This window comes from Panulirus ornatus, chromosome 52 (assembly GCF_036320965.1).
Source record: "Panulirus ornatus isolate Po-2019 chromosome 52, ASM3632096v1, whole genome shotgun sequence".
NCBI lineage: Eukaryota > Metazoa > Arthropoda > Malacostraca > Decapoda > Palinuridae > Panulirus > Panulirus ornatus.
In genome coordinates this window covers 13215607-13231635 of record NC_092275.1, presented here as the reverse complement: position 1 = coordinate 13231635, position 16029 = coordinate 13215607, and the positions used below count along the sequence as shown (strand labels likewise).

Sequence of the window (16029 nt, the reverse complement as noted above, 5' to 3'; positions counted from 1 at the left end):
CTCTTCAAACACTGCACTAGAGTTGTCCCTATCAGTGGCCTGTGAAGGGTGAGGCACTAATGGATAAGAAGCAGCACTGCAGTTTACTAGTCATGGAGACCCTTTTGTCATGGTCTCTCCTTTAAGGGAGCTCCTGGAGGGAACAGGGATCACAGACATAGACAGACAGATAGAACTATCATACGACCTCTAAGTTTTTATAAAAAGTGTTATGTGAAAAATGGAGAAATAAGTATCAGTCATGTGAATACTGACAACTTACATGCACAGGAGGCAAAAAAAAAAAGGAATGATATTATACCAGGCCAAGGAATGGAACATGACAACTGGTGCACAGATGTTTAAGTGGGAGGTCATCACCACCCTTCATGTAGCCTAGGCAGCAGCGGTAAGGGGCTGCCTCCTACCTAACACCTGCAAGCTTAATAAAAATCTGAAGTACTGAAATCAGTTAAGTCCAGCTTCATATCTGTTTATTCACCACTGGAAAAATCATCACTGGCTATGATTTAATTAAGTGGACTATGATAGGTGGAGTGATGGAGATAGGTAAGTATAGCAACCAGCAACAGCTGCTAGATATGACAATTGCTAAGATGCTTGTCTTTATAACAGTCACCATCTAACAAATTTGGATGATCATGTGGAAAAATGATGACCAGAGTTTTCATCATGATATTCAAGTAGAAACAAAATACTGTGTGTAGTGTGAAAAACAAAAAATTCAATCAAGTGGATAATTACCCTGCAATCCCTTGCAATTGAGGTGACGAGAGCCTTATACGTTTCTGCCTCCAAGAGGATACCATCAGGATGATGCTCCATAAAATCTAAATCCTTAAACGTGGGTGACTCCTTGCTACGCTCATACTTACTAGCCTGCAAATAGAGGTAAATTAATCATGATGTCATGTTTAACAGCAGAACAGTTTTTTCACAGCAATAATGCTACCGGTAAAGGCAAATGTCTACCATCCCTATGATTACCCATAAGAGTCAACTTTCTACTGAGAAGAGTATATGCATAATGCCAGGATATTTCACTTGATTTGGGTTCCTATATATCAACTTAAGTAAACTACAACATTGTCAGGAATGAGGCTAATGTCAAATCATCTTCAGCTCTTTTACCATGATCCTAAACAACCATACTAGCCAGGCCAAACAGAATTTGCCCTGTGCATTTTCAAGTTACTGCAACTAGTGCATAACAAATGCATATCCAGCACATTTTTAGTTTCATGCACATGTCCAAGACACGACTTCATGCAAGATTGTAGTGTCCTGATATTAATAGAAGAGGTAGTGTAAGGTCATTAAATGCATAATCCAGAAGTCACTGCCTATTATATCCTTTTTCATTTTTGTTTGCAGTTACTCACACAGCAAGGTAGTGCTTGGAACAGTCAAAGAATGACCTCATTTGTTCTCAACTAATCTCTGGCAGTCATGAACAATGCTACAAAACCTAGGCCCTTTATCCACACAAACATGCCCCCCCATGACTTTTCTATGGTTTCTACTAATGTGGCCTGGTTCAGCCTCGTTGCAGTATGTTGCCCCCTGTGTATCACATTGTTTCAGTTCAATCTTTCTGTGCATGTCTCACACCACACAGCATGTTCTAACCCCAACCACTTCAAACCCCATTCACTTAATCTGTCCATCTCCAATTCAGTTCCCCTTTCTTCTTGTTATTAACTCCACTTCTGACACATATACTATCCCATTACTCACCTTCTTCATTTGTATAGACCATTTCAGCACAACCTATTCAGCTCTCTTAACCATACTCATTTTTCTACCACTTTACTTAATCCTATAAGCATGTAATTAATGCATGCGTTCCATTTTCAAGATGTACACCTTCTTCCATACTGTATTTAATATTGGACCCATGCCTTACATCCATACAATACTGTTGGAACTACTATACAGCCAGGAATATCACATTTGCCCCCACAGACAGAGACCTCTTTTTCCACATTTATAACGTACCCAGGACCTTGGCCCCACTCCATGGCTTACTTCAGCTCCCATGGTTCCATCTACTGCCATGTCCACTCCTACATATTGTAACTCTCCAGGTTCTCTCCATTCAAACACTCCAAAAAAATACTGTCTCTCTCTCATCCTTCCACCTGCAACAGACTGCAAACCCACCCCTCTCTCCAAGACTCTCACATTTACCTCACTCACCATCCCATCCATTAACATATAAAACAGCCTCCAAACAGCAGCAATGTCATGCACTTTCTTGAGAAATTCATAAGCAATTCCAACCAATCCAGTTGCACTGCCACACTTCATCTTGTGAATGGCTTTTAAAAACCTCTTCTCTTTACATTAAACCACTTACCATGACTCTCTTGCTTACCATATGAACACGTCACAAACACTCCAAGTTTGCCATCCAATCACTAACAAATATATGGAAAAGTTTTAGATTTTCCCCTGTCATGTCCACAATATTCTTCTGAAAATTTCTTTGTTCCTCTTTCCCTATCCTGCTATACTCATTCCTTACTCCCTCATACCTCATAAATGCTGGTTGGCTGAAATGTGGTCTATATTTTCATCACTGCATGTCTCAAAGTTATTTGTTTTTTGACATCTTTTATTCAACCATTCATTCCTCATAAACACAGATATAAACATGGGAACTACACAAACCTCAACAATTTCTATGGTAACACAGAATGAGAAATAAAGTTCAGTACCATGGAACCAGGGCCTTGAAGTGAGGGGTTTACAATGAAGCAGTAGAAACATGAGCATCTCTAACCTCAAATACATATGGAATGGTAAGAAAGAGGAAAGACTGGTAGTACAACAGATGTCATCAAATAGCAAAGGAGCTGTGAGAGATGCAATGACAAAGATACAGTCAACAATCCAGCCACCCTGCATTTGCGAGGTTTAACCCATTACAAGCAGGTAACAAATCTTTATATACATCTGTGTAAGGTGGTATATTTCAGGAACGATATAGTATCAAGGAATAAGCAAATACATACATAAATAGATAAAATTGGAAGAAAAGCGATGGCAAGAGGTGTTACTTATACTATACTGCATCATAGCTCACTGTGGGAGGAGGGGGAATAGCATGGGAGGACCCAGGGTGGGCAGCTTATCTGTCATGCCTGGGACAAAGCCAGGGGACTCTGCGATCACTTTTGTTCTACGCTAAATTAATCATTTATATATTTATTCACAACTGCTATGTACATCAACTGACATGTCAGAGTTGCCACATCACCCAATTTCACCATAAAATTATGATGCAAAAGAGCCCAATGTTACGTAACACTGCCCGCCTACTACTATACAAAAATTAGATAACAGCAACAGCTAACACTGGCACTGACCGTGGATAGGTGAGTGAGGGTAGCTGTTTACAGGAATGAGTAAACAGAGGCCATGACAGTAAATGACAGTGATGCCACATGGCCAAAATTCAAAAAATAATTACAACACAAATAGCCCAACATTACATAACACTGCCAGGTGTCTATCATACAAACATTAGGTAACATTGCCCGCCTTTAATGGGTTTAGAGAATAAGAAACAAGTAGAACAGGATAAGAATGGAAAAACTTTGAAAAAAATATTGTGAGCAAGGCAGAAGAAAATCCAAGACTTTTCCATATGATGCATCAAGAATATATTGTCATTTAAAGAGATGTAAAAGATGTACAAATATGTGAGGAAAAGAATAAAAGTTCAAATGTGTTTTCACAGTGAAAGGGACTAGAGTCCCAACATCAATGAAATGGAATGGGGAGGTTTTAAAAAACATTGAAATATATAGCAAAAACATAACAGGATATATAAGATCTTGACCCAATCTTTTCCTATGTATGGGTAAAGACCTTGTAGGTAGCAGCTGGTAGGCAGCCAACAATCCAAGAGGTGTATTACCAGTACTACTCGCATGTGTATCAGGAGGGTTAGTGATCGCTGCACAGAGCCATTACTTCAGCAGCAGTCAAGATGCACTTCTACGACCTAGGAAGCTGTCTTTTCATTCTGCCTCACCCACACGTAGACTACTGGCATTCTATCCACAAACAGACAATCTCTCCTTGTCACACACAAAATCTGACAACACTTAACTCATACAGTCCATTCTTTGTAACTCTTGATTTTCTTGCGGTGAGCACTATGTGCCTGCCCTGTCTTGCCTTTTGGCAAAATGTTAGAAGCAATAGATAGAAGTGGTAGGTAGGAATATTTAGACAGGAATATCAGGTAGACACAGTAGGTAGAAGTAGTGGGTCAGAACATAAGGCAAGAGAATAGGCAGAAGCAGTCAACAGGAACATTAGGTTAAAGCCTCCACAAATACTATGCTAGAGTTGCACTATGCCATTGGCCTGTCAAAGTTGAGACATTAAAGGCATAGCAGTCAATAGGAAAATTAGGTTGGAGCCTCTGCAAACATTGTGCTAGAAATGCCCTATGCCAGTGGCCTCTTAAAGGTGAGGCATTAAAGGCTCAGAAGTGGCACTGGAGTTCAACAGCAGGGGAGACTACTACAGCAGCCATGCCCCATGAAGGAGTTTCAAGAGGGAATAGGCATCAGAGATATAGGTAGATATATTGATGGATATATCCATATATGACTTAGGGTTCATGTTGAAACCTTATCAGATAAACCTCTTGAAATAGTGTTCAATATGTCAATGGAGAGATGCAGAGAGTCAAGGGAATGGCAAAGGACAAATGTCATAATTATCTATAAAAAAAGGAGACCAAGAACAGGCACTGAATTACAGACTGGTCTCACAGATGAGTGTGGTCTGTAAGGTTCTGAAAAAGAGAATTACATAGTAAGTGGAAGACTTTCTACATAGAAATTACCAAAGTGAGAGAGCATGGTTTTAGGGAAAAGAGGTCATGCGAAACACATTTCTTAGATTTCCATGAGGGAGTGAGCTCTGTCTTAGACAAAATGGAACGACAGACAGAAACCATATGACATTACACTGAATGGGAGGCCGATGGAGAAGTTGGATCACCCTGCAGGAAAAAGGGGATAATTTCTTCAATGGGTAGAGAATTATCTTAGCTGAAGGGAACAAATGATGCATGTTAAGAGGGCCCTTCTCCAAATGGGTGAAGTTGACCAGTGGAGTCCCACAGAGTTCTGTTCTGGAACCACTGCTCTTCTTGATCTATGCCTATGTAAATGACCTACTTGAAATTACAGACTCCTACCTGAACATGCTTGCAGACAATGCAAAGGTCACATGAGAAATGAAAAGCATGGAGGATTGCATCAAATCACATGGGGTCCCAAACAGACTCTAAAGATGATTTAGAACATGACTGATGAAATTCAATCTGAGCAAATATAAAGTAATAAGTAAGGAATAAAGAAAAAAGGCATCAATATGACTGTCGTCCAGATGGAAATGAGTTTCATGATTCTGAGCATGAGAAGGACTTGAAGGTCAACAGTGCCCTAAACCTTGTCACCTTAAACCCACATTAGGCAAACAATTAGAGAGACAAACTGTCTGCTACAAAAAACTAAAATAGCCTTAAAGTAAGAGAGTAAAGAATTATTCAACAAGCCATTCATATTCTACATCAGGCCAAAGCTAGAATATGCTTCTCTAAGTTCGGTCATGGCACTTAAAGAAGCCCAAAGAGCAAACAGAGAAGGTCCAGATGATGGCAACAAAGAGGGTACCAAAATCAAAAGAGGTGAGTTACGGGGAAAAGCTAGAGGCTTTAAATTTGCCCACCTTAGAAGAGAGCAGAGTGAGGGATGACATGAGCATTGCTATTTATGTCATGCATTTTAAAAACTTAAAACAAACTGATGACAAAAACTAACTTTTCTTCAAGAGACGCAGGGTTAAGGCAGACACAGAACATGAAATCAAGCAAGAAACTTCTCAAAAAAAAAAAGTACATCAGTACTTTTACAGTATGAGTTGTGGATGAATGGAATAAAATGACAGACATAATAAATGCAGAGAAAATACTTGGATTTAAGAAGTTGTAGGATAGAAGAAAATGTGCAAAATAATGGGCCCTATGAGTGTAAAACTCCCTCCATACAGTACAAATAGGTAATTACATTCAACAGAACTTAAATTTGTTAACTCCACCTTCTCTTCACCAATTTTTGACAGTTACTACTTCCCATCCATATACAATCCTATATATGTGTAACCTGACTGAATTAATACAGTACGCAAATCTTGATTTAATACACCAGCTTTAAATATAAAATAAATCAGATGCACTAAAACTCCTCTCTACTGTATATTTTACAAAATTCTTTTGGTCATATGCTGGACTGCACTGACAACCCACTACCTGTGCATAGGGTCAAGAAAACAGAAGTATGGGGAGAGCAGACATCTGCTAATTATTTCAGCATATCCATAAGTTGCAAAGACCCTCATAATTCACCAGCAGTTATCTAAATACTTATTATTGTTCATGCATTTTCCTTTCAAAATAATGACACAGTAATAATAAAACCTTCCTCTAGGTCTTATAATAATGCTATAACAGGCGTTGTAAATCAATGATGCTATCATTCAGGGTACAGTTACACTAGATCTATATCAATATCAAAGCAATAATTAATCTATAACAACCAAAATCATTGGATGCTATTCAATTTATTCAGATTCCTGTATCCAATCACTGGGGACACTACCTAAAGAAGCACATTACAAAAACCTAGTTCGCAATACACTATCCTTTGCTAATTAGCACAAAAAAAAATACATGCACTGTGGTACAAGTCAATGATCATATCCAAACATGCATGATAACTTACTACAAATACATCTTCATTTTTCCATCAGTGTGACTGACAATGAGAGGCATCACTAACTTTGCAAAATATCAAAATAAAGTAAATACTTTTTTCTCAATGAGAATGTACCGTCTCACCTTTCTTTTGTATGTGGAGCCTTTCAGATCATATCTCTGATGCATCTTTATCGATGATGGAAGCAAATTATTCATAGTTATTAACCTAATATTCTTGGCATTACACTGAAATTAATAAAAGACAGAGTCATTAGCAAAATCATCACAGGATTGGGGAGAGATGTTTATTGTCAGACTTTACATTATCATAATATCCAGTTGTGTAGCAAACAATTTATTCCAAGCATGGTTATGTTAAAAAAACTACTGTTTAGAGGTGATATGAAAGAAATCTTATGTAGCATGAAGGCATAAGGTGTAAGGAAATAGTGATCCTGAAATGCCAGCATTGTTTCGAACATAAAAAAAATTGTTTTATAAATATGATAAACTACTTTTGTACTAAATTAGAATCTTATAAGCATGGGAAATAAAGCATTTGCCTAAATGAAAGGTTAAAACCCCATCTCACCCAAGAAAAAAAAAATAATAATGGTGCATCCACTTAAAGAGATCCAAAATCCATACAACAACCTGCCCTGGCTTAAAATATCATTCTCATCTCAAGTGTCCTTCTTGTATTACATAGAGATTAACTTGGCATCAACTAATAGGAAGCTGATGGTAGGCAGCCAACAACCAAGGAGGTATATTATCAGTACTATCAGCCTAGGTATCAGGAGGGTTGGTGTTGGCTACAGGGTTAGCCAGCACTTCGGTGGTTGTCAAACTACACTTCTCTGACTTAGGTAGCTGTCTTTTCTTTCTGCCTCACCCACATGTGGACTAACATCATTCTGTCAACAAACATATCATCTCTCACTGTCACACATAGCACAACAACAACTCACACAGCTCATTCTGTGCAACACTAAATTTTCCAGCGGTGAGCACTGTGCATTAGCCATGCCTTTTGGGAAAATGGTAGGAGAAACAGAAAATAGTAGTAAGTAGGAGCATTTAACCCGGAGCATTAAGTAGAACTTGGTAGGAGTGCTAGGTAGCAGTAATCAGTAGGAACATCAAGCAGGGACCTCTGCAAACCCTGTGCTAGAGTTGCCCTCTGACAGCAGCCTGATAGGATGAGGCACTAAAGGTTAAGAAGCAGCACTGGAGTTCAATAGTTATGCAGACTATTGTTGTGGCCACCCCTCTTAGGGTGTTCCAGGAGGGAACAGATGCCAGAGATACAGATAGATAGACAGACCATTTGAAGATGATTACATCAAAATAGATATTTGGTCCTAAAATTGGATCATCCATTTCTACGTACTGCATTACTTGGCATATGCTCCTACAGCTTGGGAAGGGCATAAGATGCTGAGATGGAGTTTTGATCGAGCAGGCTGTCAGAAGTTGCTCCACAGCAGGGTTGCAGAAGTTGCACCACATGGCACTAGTAGCTACCACAGTCCAGTATGTCTGGTACACCTTGTAAATACTCATCCTTAGACTTCTCAAATTTCTCCAACGTGCGGTACATAGTGTTTCTGATGTATGTAAGCAATGTGTTCAATACTTTCAGGCCCTAAATGTTCAAAGTTATATCCTTTTTGTGCTTATCACATCATTTGATTTTTGGGACTATTCAGCATCCATTATACCTGTCATATCAATAAAGAATAATTTCTGATAATTTCTGAACAGAGATTAGGGACTAGGTTTTCCTTTGTAAAATGTACTGAAAGAAACGATATACATGCCGATTCAAAGTTGAAAGGGAGGTGGTCATCCCAGCCCCCATACCACCAAGGAGAGTAAGAGAGAGAGAAGAAATAGAGTATGTGCATAAATATTTTTCCCACATCTTTCCTATTTCCCACATTAGCAAGACAGTGCCAGGAAGAGACAATGAAATGGCCTCAGTCACTCATATCCACTCTCGCTTTCACACATAATGCACTAAAACTAAGAGTTCCAATCTACAACTAGACCCTACAGATCCTTCCGCAGTTTCTGCCAACTGCTTCCTATGACCTGATTAAGCCCAATGACAGTATGTAATCCCTTGTATATCAATATTCTGATACGCTCTACCCTTTGCACATCTCACACACTCCTTCATGTTCTGGCATAGAATCTCCAAAGCATTTTTAACTTCATCCTTCTATCTCATTGGTTTCCCTCTTCTCCTTGTTCCCTCTACTTCTGACATGTATTCTCACTCATTCCTCCTCTCCATATGTCCAAAACATTTAGCACACCCTCTTTATCTCTCTGATACATACTCCTCTACTACCACAACTCTCTTACCCTATCAAATATCATTCAATCAGCCCTCCTCTCATCACATACTGCTCTTAAACATTTAATTTCCAACACACCCACCTTCTTTACATTTTTGCCTTAGGCTATGCCTTACATCCATAAGCACTGATGGGACTACTGTACCATCAATCACACCCATCTTGCCATTATAGACGGTGACTTTCCTTTCCACATTTTCCTCAATGCACCCAAGACCTTTTGCCCCCTCACCCACCCTATGTTTCACTTAGGCTCACATAGTTCTATGTACTGCCATATCCACTCCTAGGTATCTTAAACACTTTACCTATCCCTAGTGAATATTTAGTGAAGTTTTCGGGGGTGTTCACTTCCACAGCCCAGGCTGGGCCCAATCTGCTGGACTTGGTTGTTGGTTGACCAAGGTGTTGGAAAGTGCAGCCTTCAAGTCTACATAGTCCCTACAGCCTTGCTGGTCTGGTACACTTTGTAGGTACTTGTCCAGTGCACTTATAAACACCTCTAGCTCAGTATCTCAAGCTGTTTCTTATTAGAGTTGGCAAGGTGTTGAAGAATTCTGGGCCCAAAACGTTTAAGGTGCTCTCTCTTTTTCTGCATGTTGCACTTCTGGATTTCAGAGGCAGAATTTTACAAAAGTCTTCCACGCCAGTAATGGCAGTATGTTGTTGTTTCCAAATTTCCAAAGTTGGGAACCATAACTAATAGGATTTTCCTGGTATAGATGATGATATAACTCTCCTGTCTGCACTCCAGGGAATACAGCCATAAAAACCTCAGCTTTTCCCAGTAATTCAGCTCCTTTACTGCATTAATAAGGACTGCGAAAATCTCTGAACTCTTTCTAATTCTGTAATTTCACCCACTTTGCTGGGTGATGTTAGAATGTAACGGTATTTAATTCATCAAAGAATTAGCACCTTGAGTAATATCAGGGGTTTTTCTTCACTTGTCTTGAAGGTTCATCAAGCCATCCTTCTACATTAGGCAACTGGTGTTTTAATGTGTTTGCTGAAGGTTAGGTCCTTAGACATCATTACTCCAAGGTCTTTCACATTATTCAACTGGTTTATGATAAGATCTGTGTCAGGCTCATATTCTGTGTTGCTTATGATTTCTTCACTTTCCTCATACCTGGGGAATTGAAACTTATCTCCAATGAAAAGCATGATGTTTTTGGATGCTCAGTTAAAGATCATATTTATGTCTCTTTGTAGCCTTTCAGCCTTTCCCTCAAATTTACACTCCAAATAACCTTTCCATCTTCTCTGTTTACTTTATAACCATACTTCTATTCACATTACTCTGATTTCCTTTCACATGCTCTCCCAAACCCAGACATCTACAGTTTCTCATTCCAATTTGCCAACAGCTCCGTGTCATCACCAATACCCTGTTGGCTAACCTCCCAGGTCCCCTTAGCACCCTACAGAATACATACTTTCTCCTTATTCTGAGATCCTTCCATTCACTTGCATCACCAACCCATCCATAAACTTTAAACAGCCATGGTGACATCACACATCCCAGCCACAGACCCAACTTCACCTGAAAATCATTCACTCTCCTCTCTTCCTACTTGCACATCTATCTTGATAAAAACTCTTTACTGCCTCTTGCAGGATTTCTACCTCAACTATATATTCGCAACAGCCTCCATACAGCATCTTTATTAAACTTTTCATATGCTTCCTCCAGAACTATAAAAGCCACATACAAATCTTTCCGTTTTTTTTAAGCATTTCTCGTAAACATTCTTTAAGCCAAACACCTGATCCACACATCCTCTTCCACTCCTGAAGCAATACTGTTCCTCTCCAATATGAAGCTCTGTATGCCACCACCCTATCAATCACCATTCATCAGGTACACTCAATAAACATATATCTCTGTAACTTGAATATTTATTTTTGTTCTTGTTGCTTCTTTTTTAAATTGTGACTATAAAGGAATTACAACAACCCTCAGGTACCTCACCACCAGCCATACATATATTAAAAATCCTAACAAACCAATCAACAATACAGGCACCTCTTGAGAAATTCAAATGCAATCCCATCTGCCCTAACTGCCTCACCTCACTTCTTCTTACAAAAGGATTACACCATCTTTTCCCTTTTCCCCAAGCCACCTGTCATGACTCTCACACTCCTCTTACCTCCTTGACCCAAACACCCCACATCTGCCATCGTGTCATCAAAAACAATCCTTGAAAGTATTCATTCTATCATTTCACCTCATCTCTGCCTGTTATCACTTCCTCATTTGCTCCCATCATTGATGTTCTCATTAGTTCTCATGTTTTTCTCACACTATTAACCCCTTCCCAATATGTATTTTTCATAAAATCTGATGATACTTGCCCACCCAAACTTTATTTGTTCTCTTTTTCAGCCCCTGCATCTTCCTCTTAACTTCTTTTTTTCTAACACCTCCAATGATTCACACTCCTTCCCTACAACTAATACCCATACATCTTTTTCTAGCAGCTTCCTGAAAGAGCTGCCAGGGTGAGACTACACAACCCTCTTGCACTAGGACACCTTTACTACCCAAAAGGGCTCCATGTTAAGAGAATGTCACATTACCACCATTCGCAATCATTTTCTCAAATGCCCACCTCTCACCTTATGCATGCCACAAACTTTTCCTGCACAGGTGAACAATTATTTCTTTTTTATTATCATTTTACTTGATTGTCATTTCTCGCGTCAGCAAGTTTTTGCCAAGAAACAGACAAAGAACAGCCCATTCACTCATATACACGTATTAATTTATGCTATTTCCTGTGTGGCGAGGCAGCGACAGGACTGGAAGAAGGCAAGCAAGTATGATTATTTACATGTGCATATATGTATATGTGTGTGTGTGTGTGTGTGTGTGTTGGCATATATATGCATGTACATGTGTGTGTGTATGGGGGAGAAAGAATAATTACCACACATTCCTCACGTGTCATAGAAGGCAATTAAAGGGTATGGGAGCAGGAACTAGAAACCCTTCCCTCCTTGTATACAAACTTTCTAAAAGGGGACACAGAAGGAGTCACGTGGGGAGTACTCATCCTCCTCGAAGGCCTCCTTGAAGGCTGGGGTGTCTAAATGTGTGTGGATGTAACCAAGATGAGATAAAAGGAGAGATAGGTAGTATGTTTGAGGAAAGGAACCTGGATGTTTTGGCTCTGAGTGAAACGAAGCTCAAGGGTAAAGGGGAAGAGTGGTTTGGTAATGTTTTGGGAGTAAAGTCAGGGGTTGGTGAGAGGACAAGAGCAAAGGAAGGAGTAGCACTACTCCTGAACAAGAGTTGTAGGAGTATGTGGGAGAGTGTAAAAAAGTAAACTCTACATTGATATGGGTAAAACTGAAAATGGATGGAGAGAGATGGGTGATCACTGGGGCCTAGGCAACTGGGCATGAGAAGAAAGATCATGAGGCAAGTGATTTGGGAGCAGCTAGGCGAGTGTGTTAGCTGTTTTGATGCACGAGACCGGGTTATAGTGATGGGTGATTTGAATGCAAAGGTGAGTAATGAGAGATTGAGGGAATAATTGATGTACATGGGGTGTTCAGTGTTGTAAATGGAAATGGTGAAGAGCTTGTAGATTTGTGTGCTGAACAAGGACAGGTGATTGGGAATACCTGGTTTAAAAAGGGAGATATACATATGTATACGTATGTAAGTAGGAGAGATGGCCAGAGAGCATTATTGGATTACGTATTAATTGATAGGCGCATGAAAGAGAAACTTTTGGATCTTAATGTGCTGAGAGGTGCAACTGGAGGGATGTCTGATCATTATCTTGTGGAGGCGAAAGCAAAGATTTGAAGAGATTTTCAGAAAAGAAGAGAATATTGGGGTGAAGAGAGTAGTGAGAGTAAGTGAGCTTGGGAAGGAGACTTATGTGAGGAAGTAACAGGAAAGACTGAGTGCAGAATGAAAAAAAGGTGAAAGCAAAGTACATAAGGAGAGTGGGGGAGGAATGGGATGTATTTAGGGAAGCAGTGATAGCTTGCACAAAAGATGCTTGTGGCATGAAAAGCATGGGAGGTGGGCAGATTAGAAAGGGGAGTGAGTGGTGGGAAGAAGAAGTAAGACGATTAGTGAAAGAGAAGAGAGAGGCATTTGGATGATCTTTGCAGGGAAATAGTGCAAATGACTGGGAGATGTATAAAAGAAAGAGGCAGGAGGTCAAGAGAAACGTGCAAGAGGTGAAAAAGACAGCAAATGAGAGCTGAAGTGAGAGAGTATCATTAAATTTTAGGGAGAATAAAAAGATGTTTTGGAAGGAGGTAAATAAAGTGTGTAAGACAAGAGAACTAATGGGAACATCAGCGAATGGGCTAATGGGGAGGTAATAACAAGAAGTGGTGATGTGAGAAGGAGATGGAGTATCTTGAAGGTTTGTTGAATGTGTTAGATGATAGAGTGGCAGATATAGGGTGTTTTGTTTGAGGTGGGGTGCGAAGTGAGAGGGTCAGGGAGACTAATTTGGTAAACAGAGAAGAGGTAGTAAAAGCTTTTGCAGAAGATGAAAGCCGGCAAGGCAGCGGGTTTGGATGGTATTGCAGTGGAATTTACTAAAAAAGGAGGTGACTGTGTCGTTGACTGGTTGGCGAGGATATTCAATGTATGTATGGCTCATGGTGAAGTGCATGAGGATTGGCGGAATGCATGCATTGTGCCACTGTACAAAGACAAAGGGGATAAAGATGAGTGCTCAAATTACAGAGGTATAAGTTTGTTGAGTATTCCTGGGAAATTATATGGGAGGGTGTTGATTGAGAGGGTGAAGGTATGTACAGAACATCAGGTTGGGGAAGAGCAGTGTGGTTTCAGAAGTGTTAGAGGATGTGTGGCTCAGGTGTTGCTTTGAAGAATGTACGTGAGAAATACTTAGAAAAACAAATGGACTTGCATGTAGCATTTATGAATCTGGAGAAATTATATGATAAGAGTTGATATAGATGTTCTGTTGAAGGTATTAAGAGTATATGGTGTGGGAGGCAAGTTGCTGGAAAGTTTTTATCAAGCATGTATGGCATGTGTACGTGTAGGAAGAGAGGAAAGTGATTGGTTTCCAGTGAATGTCAGTTTGTGGCAGGGGTACATGATGTCTCCATGGATGTTTAATTTGTTTATGGATGGGGTTGTTAGGGAGGTGAATGAAAGAGTTTTGGACAGAGGGGCAAGTATGCAGTCTGTTGTGGATGAGAGGGCTTGGGAAGTGAAGCTGTTGAAGTTGTTGTTCACTGATGATACAGCACTGGCAGCTGATTCAGGTGAGAAACTGCAGAAGCTGGTGACTGAGTTTGGTAAAGTGTGTAAAAAAAGAAAGCTGAGAGTAAATGTGAATAAGAGCAAGGTTATTAGGTACAGTAGGATTGAGGGACAAGTCAATTGGGAGGTAAGTTTGAATGGAGAAAAACTGGAGCAAGTGAAGTGCTTTAGATATCTGGGAGTGGATTTGGCAGCAGATGGAACCATGGAAGTGGACGTGAGTCACAGGGTGGGGGAGGGGGCTGTGGTTTCGGTGCATTATACATGACAGCTAGAGACTGAGTGTGAACAAATGTGGCCTTTGTTGTCTTTTCCTAGCGCTACCTCGCGTGCATGCGGGAGGAGGGGGTTATCATTTCATGTGCGGCGGGGTGGCGACAGGAATGAATAAAGGCAGCAAGAATGAATTATGTACATGTGTGTGTGTATATGAGTGGTTGAGCCATTCTTTGTCTGTTTCCTAGCGAAACCTTGCTGACGCGGGAAACAGCAATTAAGTACAATAATGATAATCATAAAAATAATAGGTTTCCCACATCAGCAGGGTGGCACCAGGAAGCAAACGAAGAAAGAACCATCCACTAATATACACATATATATATACATAAACGCTCGTATACACACATATACATACATATACATATCAACATATACATACACACACACACACACACACACACACACAGACATATACATATACACACATGTACATATACGTGCTTGCCTTCATCCATTCCAGTCCCTACTCCGCCCCACAGGAAACAGCATTGCTAAGAAAAAAAAAAAAAAACAGACACATATATCCTCTTTGTCAATCTTTCCTCACACATTCTCCCCATGTGTCCAAGCCATTTCAACGCACCCTCTTCTGCTCTCTCATCCACACTCTTTTTACTTCCTCACATCTCTCTTACCCTTTCATTACTTAATCAAACCACCTCATCAAATATTGTCCTTAAACATTTCATTTCCAACACATCCATCCACCTCCATAAAACCCTATCTATAGCCCAAGCCTCACAACCATATAACATTGTTGGAACTAACTTTCCTTCAAACATACCCATTTCTGCTCTCTGAGATAACATTATCTCCTTCCACATATTCTTAATCGCTCCCAGAACCTTCATCCCCCTCACCCACCATGACTCACTTCCATGGTTCCATCCACTGCTAGATCCACTTCCAGATATCTAAAACACTTCACTTCCTTCAATTTTTCTCCATTCAAACTTACATCCCAATTAACTTGTCCCTCAAACCTACCGAGTCTAATAACCTTGCTCTTATTCACATTTACTCTCAACTTTCTCCTTTCACACACTTTTCCAAACTCAGTCACCAACTTCTGCAGAAGCTGGTAACATATACACATATATATACATAAACAATACTTCCCTATATACTTCTCATTCCTTGCATACTCCTATAGCTTCATTTACTCTTACCATTTGCCATTATTTAGTAAATCTCTCATCCAACCTCTTCACACAAGCTTCCCTTTCTAAGACCATACATTTTCACCATCCTCTTCCCACCCTTACTATGTTCTCTTGAAGCCTCTACAAACCCTCATCCTTCTCTCCACCAAGCAATGATGGGAC

General features: G+C 40.0%; 1 protein-coding gene across 23 annotated transcripts in view; it reads right to left on the bottom strand.

Moving 5' to 3' along the window:
* Positions 1–16029, bottom strand: part of LOC139765081 (phosphatidylinositol 4-phosphate 5-kinase type-1 alpha-like) — a 372175-nt gene that overhangs the window by 233493 nt on the left and 122653 nt on the right. For all 23 annotated transcript variants that reach the window (XR_011716566.1, XR_011716567.1, XR_011716568.1 and 20 more), the window contains 2 exons: positions 6926–7030; positions 745–879 (listed from right to left, as the gene is read on the bottom strand). Coding sequence is in view for 20 of the 23 variants with exons in the window: in XM_071692221.1 (XP_071548322.1) it covers positions 745–879; positions 6926–7030 (240 nt within the window). In the remaining 3 variants the exon portion in view is untranslated. The remainder of the gene's footprint in view (positions 1–744; positions 880–6925; positions 7031–16029) is intronic.